General features: G+C 41.0%; 1 protein-coding gene and 1 long non-coding RNA gene across 21 annotated transcripts in view; one reads left to right on the top strand and one right to left on the bottom strand.

Moving 5' to 3' along the window:
* TENM3 (teneurin transmembrane protein 3) overlaps positions 1–14,709 on the bottom strand; it is a 623,972-nt gene that overhangs the window by 11,140 nt on the left and 598,123 nt on the right. For all 20 annotated transcript variants that reach the window (XM_087735943.1, XM_087735954.1, XM_087735953.1 and 17 more), the window contains 2 exons: positions 6,845–7,020; positions 5,897–6,132 (listed from right to left, as the gene is read on the bottom strand). In XM_087735943.1, coding sequence (XP_087592069.1) covers positions 5,897–6,132; positions 6,845–7,020 — 412 coding nt within the window. The remainder of the gene's footprint in view (positions 1–5,896; positions 6,133–6,844; positions 7,021–14,709) is intronic.
* LOC148051414 (uncharacterized) lies at positions 134–14,207 on the top strand. Its single transcript, XR_015699579.1, has 4 exons — positions 134–256; positions 3,708–3,786; positions 6,842–6,962; positions 13,047–14,207. It is a non-coding gene; the product is annotated as an uncharacterized LOC148051414 (long non-coding RNA).

Below are 14,709 nucleotides of genomic sequence, written 5' to 3' on the forward strand. Positions count from 1 at the left end.
AGATGGCCCAGAATTTGTTGCAGTGTGTTTTTTCTTGATGCTTAGTCAACTGTTAAGAAGATACTGAAAGATGTGCACTGAAAACTTCTGTAATAAATGGGGCCATTTCAGCAGACAAACTACTTCTTTTGCAGGCAGTCCAAAGTATATCTGCAAATTACTGTCAAAACATCTTCCCAGCAACCGCTTGTCCAGTTCACAACAATCACGCTAAGAACCGAATCCTAATCCTCCACAGCAAGTATTTTTCAAAACGGTAAATACAAAATTAAGATCTTCAAAAGCACGTTAAATCTTCAAGTTAAGATTAAACAGTTCTCAGAACATAGGCTTTCCCCTTCTGGATCAAATGGAAGTTTAACTCGGTATACCATCCACAGCCGCAATATGTTTAGGAGGCCGAAATCCTTAGGAGAGGATTATGTCTTTCACCTAGTTAACTGACCACTTAAAGCCATAAATGACTGGGAGACTACTGAACCACTGAAAACCAGTAATAAATGCTTTGAAGTTTATAACTGTTTAAATTTGAAATTAAAGCCTTAGCCTAGATACACTTATGTTGAAAACTGTATTATTTATATATGTAAACTATAGTGGTGGATAGTGATTTCTATACTTTTACATTGAAGCCATCCCCCCCCCCCGCCGCCGTTACTGTTCTAAATATCCTAACTTTCCGTTTCATTGAATCAGCTCTCAGTTTTGTATTTATGAAAGGAAAATGTCTGGTTTTCTTTTCTCACATTGGTATCTTTGCAATTCTCTATTCCCCCTCTGCACTGAACTGTTTTTTAGTGTTCGCAAACAGGCCTCTTGAATTTCTTTGTTCATCTGTAAACCATTTCTGTATCTGCTGTGTCCTTTTAAAGTTATTCCAGGTGAGGGTGAAACACTGATAACTAAGATTTTTCAACACTGTATTTTGCTAACATATGGGAAGTAGGGGACAAATGGACATACAGTTATGTGTGTCTTAAGATTTTTTTAAAAGTTCCTTTTCAAGTACTTGATGGATCTGTTACAAAGAGGTGAAGAAAGATGGCTAAATAACATTCAGAAAAGAACAAGAAAATAGATATCCTGACCAAAGAAATGACTGGAGGATCTTTGCATTTTTCAGGGCTGCGTGTTCAAAAATCCATATATTATGGACGTTGGTACTTACACCCTGAGGCTGATAAGCTGCTAAAAGATCAATATAAATTAGATCCTTTATTATTGGCATACAAAGTATTAAAGTGTTGGTGATGGGTCATAGGCAAATATGAAAAAAAAAATCCTACAAATGCTCAGTTTTGCTTATATCAGTCGGCCTGTCTGTCTATCTACATTACCTTTCTCTTTTTCAATATGAAATCACTGGCATGAGAACAATCTGCACTATCCATTTCAGAACTGAAATCATGTTTTCATGTAAATCTTCTAAATAAGGAACACAAAGTCTAGCAGATACAGAATATCTACTTTATATTAATGGGCCATCAAATGTTATTTAAATACACTTTGAAAAATGAACGCTACAAGACTGATTGTAGGAGTAGGCTAAACTTAACTATTAAGCATTCCCATTCACCTCCTTTTTGTTGTTTTTGTTTTTTTTTTTTTTTACTTTTTCACTGTCAGATAGTTTTTGTTTAAATGTTCCAACATTTAATATTCAATTGTTTTCCTAAATTAACCCTTAAATCTTGTTTATCTCTGGCTTTTATTTCCCAGCCTCTCCCACACATGCCTGCACTCATCTCTGCATCTCCCTGCCTGTTTTGCTTCTCTGATTTTTTCCCCCTCCCTTTCTCTCCATCTTCCCTTCCTTATTTTACATTTAATTATGATTTATATTAATTTTCTTGTCTACCTCTTGAGCTTAGACACTGAAGTGAGAATGGGCACTTCTGATTTCTGAATTGGCAAAGAGGGAAGGGTGGTTTTATGGTTAAGGCAGATGTCCAAGCAATTGTGGTTAATTTCTTGGCTAAGCGCATCCTTCCGGTGTAAATTGCAGCAAAGTACTTAATCTGGCTGTCTCACTCCCTTATCTGCTAAATAGGATAATAACATCCCTTGCCTTCTCACTTTCCATCTGTCTGGTCTGTGTAAGGGCAGGATACGAGGGGAAAGAAAGGAAATGCCTCTTTCTCCAGCCAGATTCCTGCTTCCAGATTCTGCTGACAGAGCTCTTGCTTTCAGACATGAGCTTTTGGTGAAATTTTGGCTGTGCTTGCATAATCTTGTAATACAGATGGCAATTATAATAACAAGTTTTGGTGATACAGCTTCTTTCATTGGACAGTATAGGGCTGGAATAACATACGTCAGCTAAAGTACTGCCTTCAACTGAAGCATTTCTTAACAACAGCTCTGCTACCAAAATGCTTTTACAGCAAAACTTGAACATTTTTATTGTGCCTAAGACAGTCACACTCCAAATATATTTGAAACCTCTGGGTTTCATTATGATAAAAAATATGTAGTGGGTTGACCCTGGCTGGACACCAGGTGCCCACCAAGCCACTCTTATCACTCCCCCTCCTCAGCTGGAAAGGGGAGAGAAAATATAATGAAAGGCTCGTGGGTCGAGATAAGGGCAGGGAGAGATCATTCACCAATTACCATCATGGGCAAAACGGACTCCACTTGGGGAAATTAGTTTAATTTATTGCCAATCAAATCAGAGCAGGGTAATGAGAAATAACCCCAAATCTTAAAACACCTTCCCCCCACCCCTCCCTTCTTCCTGGGCTCAACTTCACTCCTCATTTTCTCTACCTCCTCCCTCCGGTGGCACAGGGGGACTGGGAATGGGGGTTGTGGTCAGTTCATCACACATTGTCTCTGCCACTCCTTCCTCCTTGGGGGGAGGACTCCTCACACTCTTCCCCTGCTCCAGCGGGGGGTCCCTCCCACGGGAGACAGTCCTCCATGAACTTCTCCATAGTGAGTCCTTCCCATGGGCTGCAGTTCTTCATGAACTGCTCCAGCGTGGGTCCCTTCCACAGGGTGCAGTCCTTCAGGAACAGACTGCTCCAGCCTGGGCTGCTCTCTCCATGGGTCCACAGGTCCTGCCAGGAGCCTGCTCCAGTGCAGTCTTTCCATGTGGTCACAGCCTCCTTCGGGCATCCACCTGCTCCAGTGTGGGGTCCTCCACAGGCTGCAGGTGGATATCTGCTCCACCATTAACCTTCATGGGCTGCAGGGGGACAGCGTGCCTCACCATGGTCTTCACCAGGGGCTGCAGGGGAATCTCAGCTCCGGCGCCTGGAGCACCTCCTCCCCTCCTTCTTCACTGACCTGGGTGTCTGCAGAGTTGTTTCCACCACATATTCTCACTCCTTTCTCTGGCTGAAGTAGCACATTTTTCCCCCCCTTCTTAAATACGTTATCCCAGAGGTGCTACCACCGTTGCTGATGGGCTTGGCCTTGGCCAGCATTGGATCCGTCTTGGAGCCGGCTGGCGTTGGCTCTATTGGACACAGGGGAAGCTTCTAGCAGCTTCTCACAGAAGCCACCCCTGTAGCCCCCCTGCTACCAAAACCTTGCCATGCAAACCCGATATAAAATAGTAATTCAGAAAATTTTCAATGAAGAAACACTTAATGACACAAAAACTGAGTCTCCTGACAGTCCCTACCTACTGTCCTGCTACATTTCACTAATTTAGGTGTCCATCTATGCTGCTCTGCTTTAACTCCTGTTTTTCTTTCCAGTGAGAAGCATGAAATCTGACAGTGATTCCCCCGTTAGGAGCAGGAGTATATTGCTGTGCCTTACAGAGAGATTCAAGAGGTAATGTGAAAACTGGGGAGGTCTGCAGAGCTTGGAGCATGTCAGGTCTCAGGAGGAGGCAGAGCAAACTCTTCCTGTGAGCTCCCTTGTCTATGTTACCTGTCTACTCCGGGTGCACCCCTTGAGACAGAGCCCACACTGGTTCCTTTATTTGAGACCCTTGTGAGTGAGGGTCTGTCTGGCCTCAGTACAAATGCCCTAAAAAGGCTCTTTTGTGTAGAGGACCATCAGGGCCTCTGCCAAGGCCAGCCTGCAGGCCAAACGTACAGGTCCAGGGACAAAACTAGCTTATTGAACAAATACCAAACAAGTCTCAACAAAATAAGATTCAGAGAGGACTGTTTAGTTAAGGGATGGTGACATAATTCCTAATTAATTTCTTTGTAAGGACTGCTAGTAGTGGGTGAAACTAGTACAAGATATAAAGAGAGTGAACTTTGTAATGTTACATACTGCATATATATATAACGGAGTGAAAGTGTCATATATATGAGTACATTTACTGGCAATACATTTTGTCACTGTTTTTTGTCTACGTTTGTCTTCTTTGCAGCAAAATGTTACTGGCATATCTGTAGCTGGAAATGATGAGCTCCCTAAGTCATTCCTGTTCTTTCTGTTCTTTTCTTTCTCTACTTTCCTATGTCGCCGCCCCCCCCCCCCCCCCGAGCGACAGCTCTGCAGTATCTTTCCATGTAAACAAATTTAAAAAAACCTTCCTTTTATTTTCTTTGCTGACAAGTTTCTTTTTTTTTCTGAGCCATTTTTCTTATTAGCCCGTGTTCTCCACCTGCCCTTCTCCCATTTGTATATACATTTTTAATTACTATTTTATCCTAATCTATAATCTCTCACTTTCCCCTCCACCTTGTTAAATCTTTCCCTCTTCTCTGCTGTTCCTTTTTTCCTGTTAACTTCCAGGTTAAAGTTGCCCATGGCATTTCTTTTACCTCCTCTGCACTTGAATGCCAAAATTTCGCTTCACTTTTGAGAGCTGGACTCATGGTGATTTGTTTCACTGCCAAACCCAAATGCCATTGGTACGGTTATTTTATTTTGTCTTGGGCTTCTTTCACAAATGAACTGGCAGGTGTATTATCCCACTGTGCTCTGCAATGACGTGCCTATGAACCAGAACTACAAGGATGAGCTCCAGAAGCATGGCTTCCTTTTCCTCTTCCTTATCCACGTAAGACAGCTGCCATAACTAGGTACAAGTATGTTGTTCCTAAGCAGCAGCTACTGTGCATAATCATTCTTCCTTCTTGGAAAAAAATCCATTCTTCTTGTAGAGCAAGTGGTAGAAAGGAATATAAGGTGCATAACAGCATTCCCTCCTTTCTCGTCCCGAAGGAAGATATAAAATATTCTAAGATTTAAAATGGCATGTTACCTCTTAGAAGTCGAGTGGTCTGAAATTACTTACCTTCATTTGGTATACTGCCTCGGCCTTATTTTAAAGAACTAAGTTCAGTTCTAATACTAAGTCAGACCTCTGATGTGGTCTTGAAATGGTCTCCTGGCAACCCAATTTTAAATGCTTAATCTATGTTGTCTTTACCAAATGGCTGTCATAAATCATAGTTTGCTTCCTACTTATATTTCACTCACTATATAGGAAGAAGAAATGCCAACAAAATGGTAAAGACATATGTTAGAGGAATATGCTGTACACATGCACACACAGTTAAACCTTTTCTAGCAGAAATAAGTATTAGTACAATTTTTATTTAAAATAAAAAAGAAAGAAAATCCTAGGACTGTGCTAACTTATGGTAGAATAATTTAAAACAAGATTCAAAATCAGGTGTGTGAATTCAGTACCAGAAACAAAAACAGTGAAGGAAAGCAGAAAATTATTCTTTTATCCCGATTCATTCCAATGCATTCCAGGCTAAACCCAACAGTTTAAAGTCCACAGAAAAGAGCAATTAATAAGGAAAAACAGCCAATAAATGAAGTAATAAAAGCAAGTACTTCCAGCTCTACAGTAAGCTTGTCTACGGTAAATATTCTGTGGTTGTTGGATGGCAATACCTACAGGAATGCATTTACATTTCCTCTCACTTAACGAGAACGCAGTAGATAGCATGCATGCTTGCGTGCTTACCCGAAGCTTTCTGCCAAACACGTTGACTTTTCCCTGGGCTTGCTCTTTCCGGAATCGCCACTCCACCAGGTTCTGCCCATTCTCCCCCGGGAGGGTCATGTTTCTTTTTGCCACTGTTGGGTTGGCTGTGCCCGCCAACACGTGCGGCTCTGTCTGATAGTGTGAGTCCAGGCCGCTGGCGTACAGGATTCTCAGTGAGCCATCATAACCAATCTGGTAGCTATTTCTTAACTGATCTGAAGAGGCAAAAAAGGGAAGGCCAGGTTACCTACACAGGTTAAGAGTCTGCCTTTGTCCTGCACACTGTATGCAATATGTGCATGTAACATCTTGACTTCGCATATGTGACCCAATGGCAATAAGCACCCAGGGTGAGATTTGTAAGAATATCTGTATCATATGAGAGCACAAATGCCTTTGGGACCCATCTTCAAAGTTGCTTAAACACTTAAGAAAATCCCACCCTCAGAGTATATTCTTTGGACTGGCACAAAACACATTTTCTGCTGTTTCATTAGGCATTTTTGGCCTGATCCTAAGCATACTGTGACTACTGACTTTTGCAAGGTTGTGGCTGCTGGGATGTCACATGCTATTTTAAAGCTAAAATCTCACTTCACGCTATTTCTGCACCTATTTCCCTTTCAATCCATTTCTCTCTCTTTTCCAAGATTCCCTTTTAATGCAAAGTAGGTATTCTGACTACTTCCCATAGCTTTTTACAAAAGCTATTTGGTTAGAAAACATGTTTAATTCTACTTTCATTGCAACTCTTTCTTTCCCTGGACAGTTCTTGCTATATATGTATAAAACCATGTATGTATCACCCCTTCCTACAAACACTATGCCTCTAAAGTTTCCCTCTAATGCATCCGATTGGAGCTGCTTGTACCATAAGAAAACAGTTTTCAGGCCAGTATCTGCTGAGAAATCTTTTGTTTACAGTACCTTGAACCATGGTATAGAAAGAATCAATTGATGATAAGTTGGAAGTGATGCTGACATCTTCCTCTCTGCTGGAGGACTCAATGTCCACTGTGATGGCCCTTTCCATTTCCCCATGAAGGTTAGTGACAACTCCAGTTGGGAATGTAACGTTTGTTAGACGGCCCTCGCTATCGTAGCTAAAAAAAAAAAAAAAAAGAAAAAAAAGAGTCCAGAAATGATACATAGCAGGAACAAATTGTTTTCATTTACAAGTAAAATGAACAAAAATACCAGCTACTCATATTGTTAAGGCACGTTTGCTTTTTGTGCATGGGATAAGCACAGCAAAGACTTCAAACGTGCTTTGAAGTAGTCAAAAGACTGCTTAACATACAGGAGCCTCAGTGGTGATAGCGAGAGCAAACAGATGGATCCTCAGCTCTGCATATTATTCTTTGAAGTGTGACCAGATCCTGCTGCACATCTAATTCACCATTTCAAAGGGAGCATATTTACTGGTGCTAAATTCCATAGCATTCTGTACTGACTCCCTATTATTGGACTAGATTTTGCTGTTATTGTAGGAATCCTCAAAATTTTTCATAAAAAGGCTATCTTTCTTAAGAAGTAAGTGTCTCTTAGGCCCTTCCTATTCAGTGATTATGCAGACCACCTGCCCTCCTGTTCCTGAGTGCTTAACATGCCTTGTATTATTAAGAGAAAGAATCGGGGGTAATAGTTAATCTACTTAAGGTGTCTGTAGGTGGAGATCAGAACAGCTAGCATATATAACTCATTAGCTGCCTGTAGATCATAGCTGGAGAATTGTGGCATAAGCCATACAGGAGATGCTTTTTTTTCTAGCTCTACTGACATTTCTTTAAACCAAGGATGATATATCCATTTAATATGAATAGGTAGGTAGATAAAACTTCTGTAATTAATTGAAGTAGACCTATGACTTCTACACCATGTCTTTTCCTATGCTGTGGTAGGTACACTCCAGCTATTGCTGCCATTGGTACGAGACCTGAGACCCATGTTCATATCCAAACATGCACTGTGGTCACCATATAGAGAGGTCAAGCATTATGTGAGCTTCAGGTCATAAAACCACCTTTAAGATAGCTGTTCCAGTACTACAGCCTGCATTCGTCAGCCTAGGTGTTCAGCGGAGGCTCCTCATTTAGAAGAGCCTGCCTGTACCTGCAACTGAGAGAAACAAGTATCCGAAGGGTGATTCAGCCCACCTGTGACCTGTTTGCTCTCAGGAGTTTTCCATTCCTCTCCTGTGACCGCGTAGTGGGAAGCTGAAGGAAGCTTTAGTCTCTTAAAGTAACCAGAACATGACCCTAGAGGTCCACACAGTGCGCTAGCCGCTTCATGCTTACAATTATCTTTGATCAAAATCGCTCCTGGGAAAGAAATGCAAAACCCCCAAAACCCCCCGAAAAGCCCCAAGCGTATCACTGAGGCTACAGAAACTCTTTTTCTTAAATTGAGAGAAGTAATTCCAAACAGTTTTAACCCACAACACACTAAATTTCTCTGAACAGCATGAGTACTGCACAGCATTGCTGTAACTGAAAGGATTAGGTTAAGAAATGTTTTTTTCCAGTTTGCTTACTCTGTAGATTTGACAGCTTTTTGCATACAGTCATTTCCATCCTTTTAACACAGTTGATTTCCTTTGTTTATATGAGACTTTCACTTAGCAACAGGAAAAAGAAAAGAATGTTTAAAAATCAGAAATCATACTGCAAGCCAGGGAAATCAAGTGGGAAAACTTATTTTTTGAAGTTAAGTACATTTCAAGATAATGGGGTTTCTTCCAGTGTGTTTCTAGCCCTAATTTTGGCTCTTTTTCACACACTGGATTTACTTGGCAAGCCGAGATACTGCATTTACGCGGGAAACCGAAACAAACATACCAATGTTCCTTGGGCATGAATGTGACTGCTAGCCTGTTCGTGACCTTCAGTCTCTTTCCGGAGCTCCATAAACTTATTTTCTTTTCATGCACAGCTTCCCTTTTCAACTGCCAGGGGAATGTATATTGTCCAATTAGTGTCCTTTTCTATTTTCCGTTTTATGTTTGAAAATGGTATCAAATTACTTTGTTGGGAATTACTTGTGTCCTTTGATTCCAGTAGCCAAGTACCAGTCTTTATTTCCAAGCAATGCTTACTAAAGCCAGAGAAGGTAAGATTTCCCTGTATGAAGAACTTTTCACACTTTGAATCACAGTATTTCCGAGAAATTAATTATCATATTTCTGAGTATACCACGTGAGCTGGAAAATGCTACACATCAGTAGTATTCAGTACAGCGTGTGGCTTCACTGCAGTACGCAGCACTGAACATTGCTATTCTTGTTTTATGCATTCTTGCTTCCACATTATTATTTTTTGACTCCGTGCCTATAGTTCCTGAACTGGTCTCTTCTTTCACAAATACATGAAAGCACATCATGAGCCTGAGATAAGCAGCTAATATTATTACAGTGGGGGAGAGTTCAAAGATCAGCAAAAAATCACGCTACACATTCATGTTCTTAAAAACATGACTTTAAAGCTGAAAGAAGCTTAAAAGCCATGATTGCTTGGTTTAGGCGTCCTAGTGCAAGAAGAAAATGTGACTGAGATGTGAAAGGTAAGAATAGGATTTCTCATACTTTTATAGCCAGGAACAAAAAGAAAGAAGGGAAATTGGTCTTTCTGCAATTCACTACATATTCCATTTTATGGTGGACTGTTACGTGTGTCCTTCATTTTGTTCACAGCATACTGAATACTGAACTTACTTTATACTTAATATCTTTTTGTCCACAATGAAAGCCTTATCAATGCTCAGCATAGCAACATCACTCATACCTTTGGGCATTCCTCTGCCATTTTTCTTATTACATCCAAATATCCTTGCATTCTTCTGCCAAGGTGAATTTATTCATCCAAAATTGTCAGTTTTAGACTGAGAGATTTCTTTTATCTGCCTAGTGTTCTAATATTGAAATTGCCCTGAAAGGAGCGGGATCTAAAGTCTAGAGGGTGAGCGCCTACATTTGGCATTTCACAGCCTCTTTGATCTTTTCATCCAAACACAAGCTCAGGCACACATGTTACCGCAGAGCCCTCTGATCTTTCTCCGATGCCAGGCTCCACAGCAAAGCCATTCAACCAACCTCTTCAGTTCCTCAGGAGCAGGTCACACGTAAACTTTTCAAGAATCTAAAATGGAAATTTGCTCACTGGGCATGACCTCACGTGCATTAATTCCATCAGCTCATCTCCATTTGCATTAATGTAACGATCTTCATATTTGGTCAGTAACTACAGAAGACAGCAGCAGGGGCAGCTGCCACCACCGCTAGCTGAAGTTCTAGCTTAGATCAAATTCTTTTTCTTCTTTAGGATGATCTGCCACTGCCAGATAGTTTTCCCCTTCTGCAGTGCGAATTTCTCAGAGATAATGATTATCAGCTTCCCAGATTCTTGACCTTTTGCTCTTCACCTGCTGGAAGTCTCTCTTCCATTGTTCATCTCCCTTAGTTTTAATTACATTCCTTCCCAGACCATTTTCTGTTCTGGTCTATGTAGGACACTTCACTTTGCAGTGATAACTTCCTGGTAAGCCTTGTCACAGATGGAAATGCCCTACTTTCTTTATTTCTGACTTGTTTCTCATGTGCGTTGTATCTTAGTTTGGAGCACACTTAGCTCAACCCCAACTTGCAAAGCATTATTAATGTTTTATATTGGAAGCTACTTCAACATAAACAGGGAGCTGTAGAAATGAAGCGCATATAGGAAAGGTTGCTGCTAAAGCCAATTGCTAAGTTATGACTGGTACTGTTTTTTCCACAGACCTCTGCAGCACATTCCCTTAATAAAAGAAATCTGTAATTTATTTTTTTTTTTGCTGTTGAAAACATGTCAGGTTGAAGAGCAAGGCACGCCAGTTCCTGCGCATTTCAGATAACAAGACGTACAGTGCAAATGTGTATTATGTATGTCTTTAAAGACAGGTTACAACTATTAGTTGGGATACTGTAATAGAGAAATGAGGCATGAATGCATTTTGTAATAAAGACATGTATAATTTTGACAGTAAAATGAAAAGTACTGTTACATTCTCACTCAACACACATCAGGCATTTCCTCTAAGCATCTGGAATTACCAAGAGTGGCTAAAAAAATTATGGAACGTTACCTTACTTGTCGCAAACTATTTGTGGGAAGCCTTATATACCAAGGTGCTGCTGCTTGGCAGGTGAGAACAGAAGGTTCAAAGTTGACTTCCAGAAGCGCAGCATGCTGTTGTTTCAGGTGTGTACTTGCTGTGTTGATGCATACTGAAAAACCTGTCCTAACCCGGCAATGAAATGTCTCCTTCAGCTTGTTGAGGCCATTAAGTTCCCATTTACATAGAGAACCGTTGCCTTTAACGTTAAAGAGCGTCAGTTTGCAAATACATTCTTTCACTTGTATTCAGCCTCCTGTAGCATACTGCAAGTTTAGTCCCTCCCAAATAGTGAATTCACAGTTGGAAAACTATAGTAAAGAGAAGCCACCTTAAATCACCTTGACAGGGTATGACTGCATTGCTAAACCAGTAACAAAAGAGTTATCTTGCTGATGAAAAGGAAACAAAAACAGTTTATGTACCATCACTTTTATTATCATTTCATCACCCATATGGAGCTCTCCTGTCCTCCGCTGGTTTAAAATGGGGCACAGCAACTTACTGGGAGCTCTAGTTCTGACCATCTTTAACCATCATGTTGGTTGTTGAAAGAGAGGAAAGAGTCTTAACTTCAACATCATGAAATTCCCCCCCCCCCTTTATTCCATTTCTGAGTTGCTTTCCCCATTTTGATATGCATTTTTGCTTTTTATTTGTCTGAAGAATGACTGAATGTCCCTGTTAAGAATGAACAAAGTGAAAATAACCTATAGATGCATGGAAAGACAAATGATTTCTCCTTTTTTTTTGGCTTTTATTCTTTAGTCTCATTGAAATACATACTTCACTGGATCCATACCTACTCATTTATAACCTGGCTTCTTAAAAATAATATTAATTGAAATATCATATGCAGGTATTCCTTTATTTCCACAAAGTTTATATGACATCTTAAAAGGTTTAGCATCTTGCTTTTGAATTCACAGTACATCAGGAAACCCAAAATATTAAACTATAACTTTCTTTTGAGATATAACAGATATATATATATATATTAAATGGAACCATAAACAATAAGATAGCTGTATGTCTTGCTAATACTGTTTTGTTTTGTTTAACAAGAAGGAAGCAAATATGTCATAAATGACAATTTGATGTATGTTAGCAGGCTTGGAAATTATGACAAGTGGATAGATTTTTATTTTTTTTAAACTTGACTATTGACTAAGAAGGGTAACATTTTTCCTTTGTTCTTACCTGGAATATTGTTAAGCATGAGAAAAAAATTCAATATGCTTTCCAGTCTTACAGAATTTTAAATATATGAAGAAAAAAAGCTTCCCTCCCTTCTCTTCCCTTTCCTTCCTGCTGTACTCCTTTTCCCTTTCCCTTTCCCTTTCCCTTTCCCTTTCCCTTTCCCTTTCCCTTTCCCTTTCTGCTGTGCCTAGCTCTGAGAAAACTGTGGATGAATAGGAACTACAGAAAATAGGTCCAGAAGTGATTCTAAGAAAGAGCTAAAGTAAACTGCAGCCCGCAGTCCAATTCTGGACAGGAATTTATCTACCTACTTGTTTTTTTTAATGGAATTTGGTCAGAAAATGCAAACTCACAAGCCCACAGAGGCTGGAAGGACATTAAAAGTATTAGTATCAGCTAAATTTCTCTGTCCTGCTCAACCAAGTGTCAGACAACTCAAGGTTAAATTCGAGCAGCTGGTCCGCTATTCCTGCCCCTTTATCTGATGGCTGCCTTCCATGGAGAAAGGGTCTTTATCCTGTTTTCATCTGGGAAAGTCTTATGCAACTGTTTGCACAGCTGGTTAAATAATTTAGGTAATGGTCTTTTATCTTAGCAACATGGTCAGGACAAATTTTTCAGCCCAGGTTTAATGAAGAAATTTCCTCAGCTGGAGTGTGATCGACAGTTTCTCTCTTCCCCTTCTCCTGTTGTAACTGCAGCTTTTGAGGCTTTTTTGGTGTGTCTGTTTTGTCATAACATTAAAAGGATTGTTTTCGGTCTTTTTTTGTGAACTGGCATTCAGCACACCAGACGTGAACAATTCACCTAACTGGGCCATTCCTGACAGCCATAACTCATCTGCAAAACAACAGGCACACTCTAAATGAAAATCACGGCAGGAAACCTGTCTGTTGGAAAGGGAGCTCAAAGAAACGAATCAACACCTTCCCTCTCGATAGCTCGCTCACTTCTGTACGGAGAAGTTTTTGATGCTCATTTTCCACTTCATCGCGCAACCAGGCAAATCAGCGCGCGTTCAGTGCTTGCGCTGCACTGAGACTGACCACCTCCACGGCCTAATCCAAAACGACTGCCAGAGACAGGTATTTGGGGGAGCGGTGCTTTGCAGTGAAAGAAGCAATACATGAATTGAGCGTGCCGGGGCCACTGCTTTACTTTTTGCCAGAAGACTGCCAAACTTTTCACTCATTGCTACACGGTGTTGCAATCCTCCCACACTGTGCTGTTTGCCGAGATAAGCGCCTGCCGTGTATATTCTCCCAAGGATTCACAAAACCGCGAACCCTTCCATAACTTGCATTTCTGACACACACCTTACGTGCACAAGAACCTTGCACAAATAAACAGCGTTAATGATGATGGTGCTTTCTGAAAAGCTGGAAGAACAACTCCGGTGTATGCGCAAGGGCGAAGGGGTGCGCTGGGAGCCGTGGGATGGAGGCGGTGTGGCTTAAATGAGAAGCGTTACCTGGGGATGGAGCAGCTTCCCAGGGCTGGGGGTGCTCCTCAGCAGCGCATAGCCTTTTGAACTGAGTGCAGCCAGTTCAAGACCGATTGAAGGGGGCTTGTCCTTATGAAGGCAAAACTAAATTACAGTAGCCAGGCTTTTATCTACAAGACCTCAACACTCACCTCCCTCTTTTCAACTTCCCTGTGATGGGAATTCCCTGCGGTCCGCCGGGGCCGGACTCTGGTTTTTGCCGGGGTGTGCAGAGCCAGCTCCTGCCCTGCAGCAGCTTCCCGCGCGGTGCCTTTCATCTCAGGGCTCCCTGAGGCTGCTGGCTTGTTTCTGTGTCACTTCCCCCTGCTTCTTAGCTCATCTATTACTGTACAAATAAACTGTGTGCCTTGTCGATATAAATACCAGAGTATGGCCTTTCAAATAAAAGAAACGTTGGTGTGTATATATACTTGGTATGACAGATTGTCCCTTGCTGTAAGGTCTGCTTACACTATCAGAGCTGAGTGCATAGGCCTTTAGTGAAAAAGGGACGTAAGGCTGCTCTGTTTGGCCAGACATTTTGTTCGCAGAATAAGCTGTAATGTTGCTTTTTTCTCCTTAATTATTCCCCACCCCCCCTTTTGAAAGGTAGAAACTCTATGAGGGTGTTATTACAGGGTCAGAAATAGTGGACATAATGAACTTATTAAATTGTATTATGTTTGAAAAGCAAATTTAGCAAAAGGAAAGCAAAATTATATGAGCATATTTTTTTTTTCTTTTAGGACAGTGCAATACCAAGAAGGTAAACAAATATTGCTAGATTCAGGTTCTGTGGCTAATTTAGAATAACATCGTTATTCCTTCGGAGCACCAGTCACACCTAACCAATGCAGCCTTCAGAAGTGACAGACTCTTTGGAGGGAATTAGGCAGGACTTTCAACTGCATGTGCCTTCCAGGCTCCCTAAAGAGCTGAGCAGTCTGGCCTCACTGGGGACAGC

The sequence above is a fragment of the Nipponia nippon genome, unplaced genomic scaffold (genome assembly GCF_047370975.1).
Source record: "Nipponia nippon isolate SJK-2023a ecotype South Korea unplaced genomic scaffold, ASM4737097v1 scaffold_6, whole genome shotgun sequence".
Lineage (NCBI taxonomy): Eukaryota > Metazoa > Chordata > Aves > Pelecaniformes > Threskiornithidae > Nipponia > Nipponia nippon.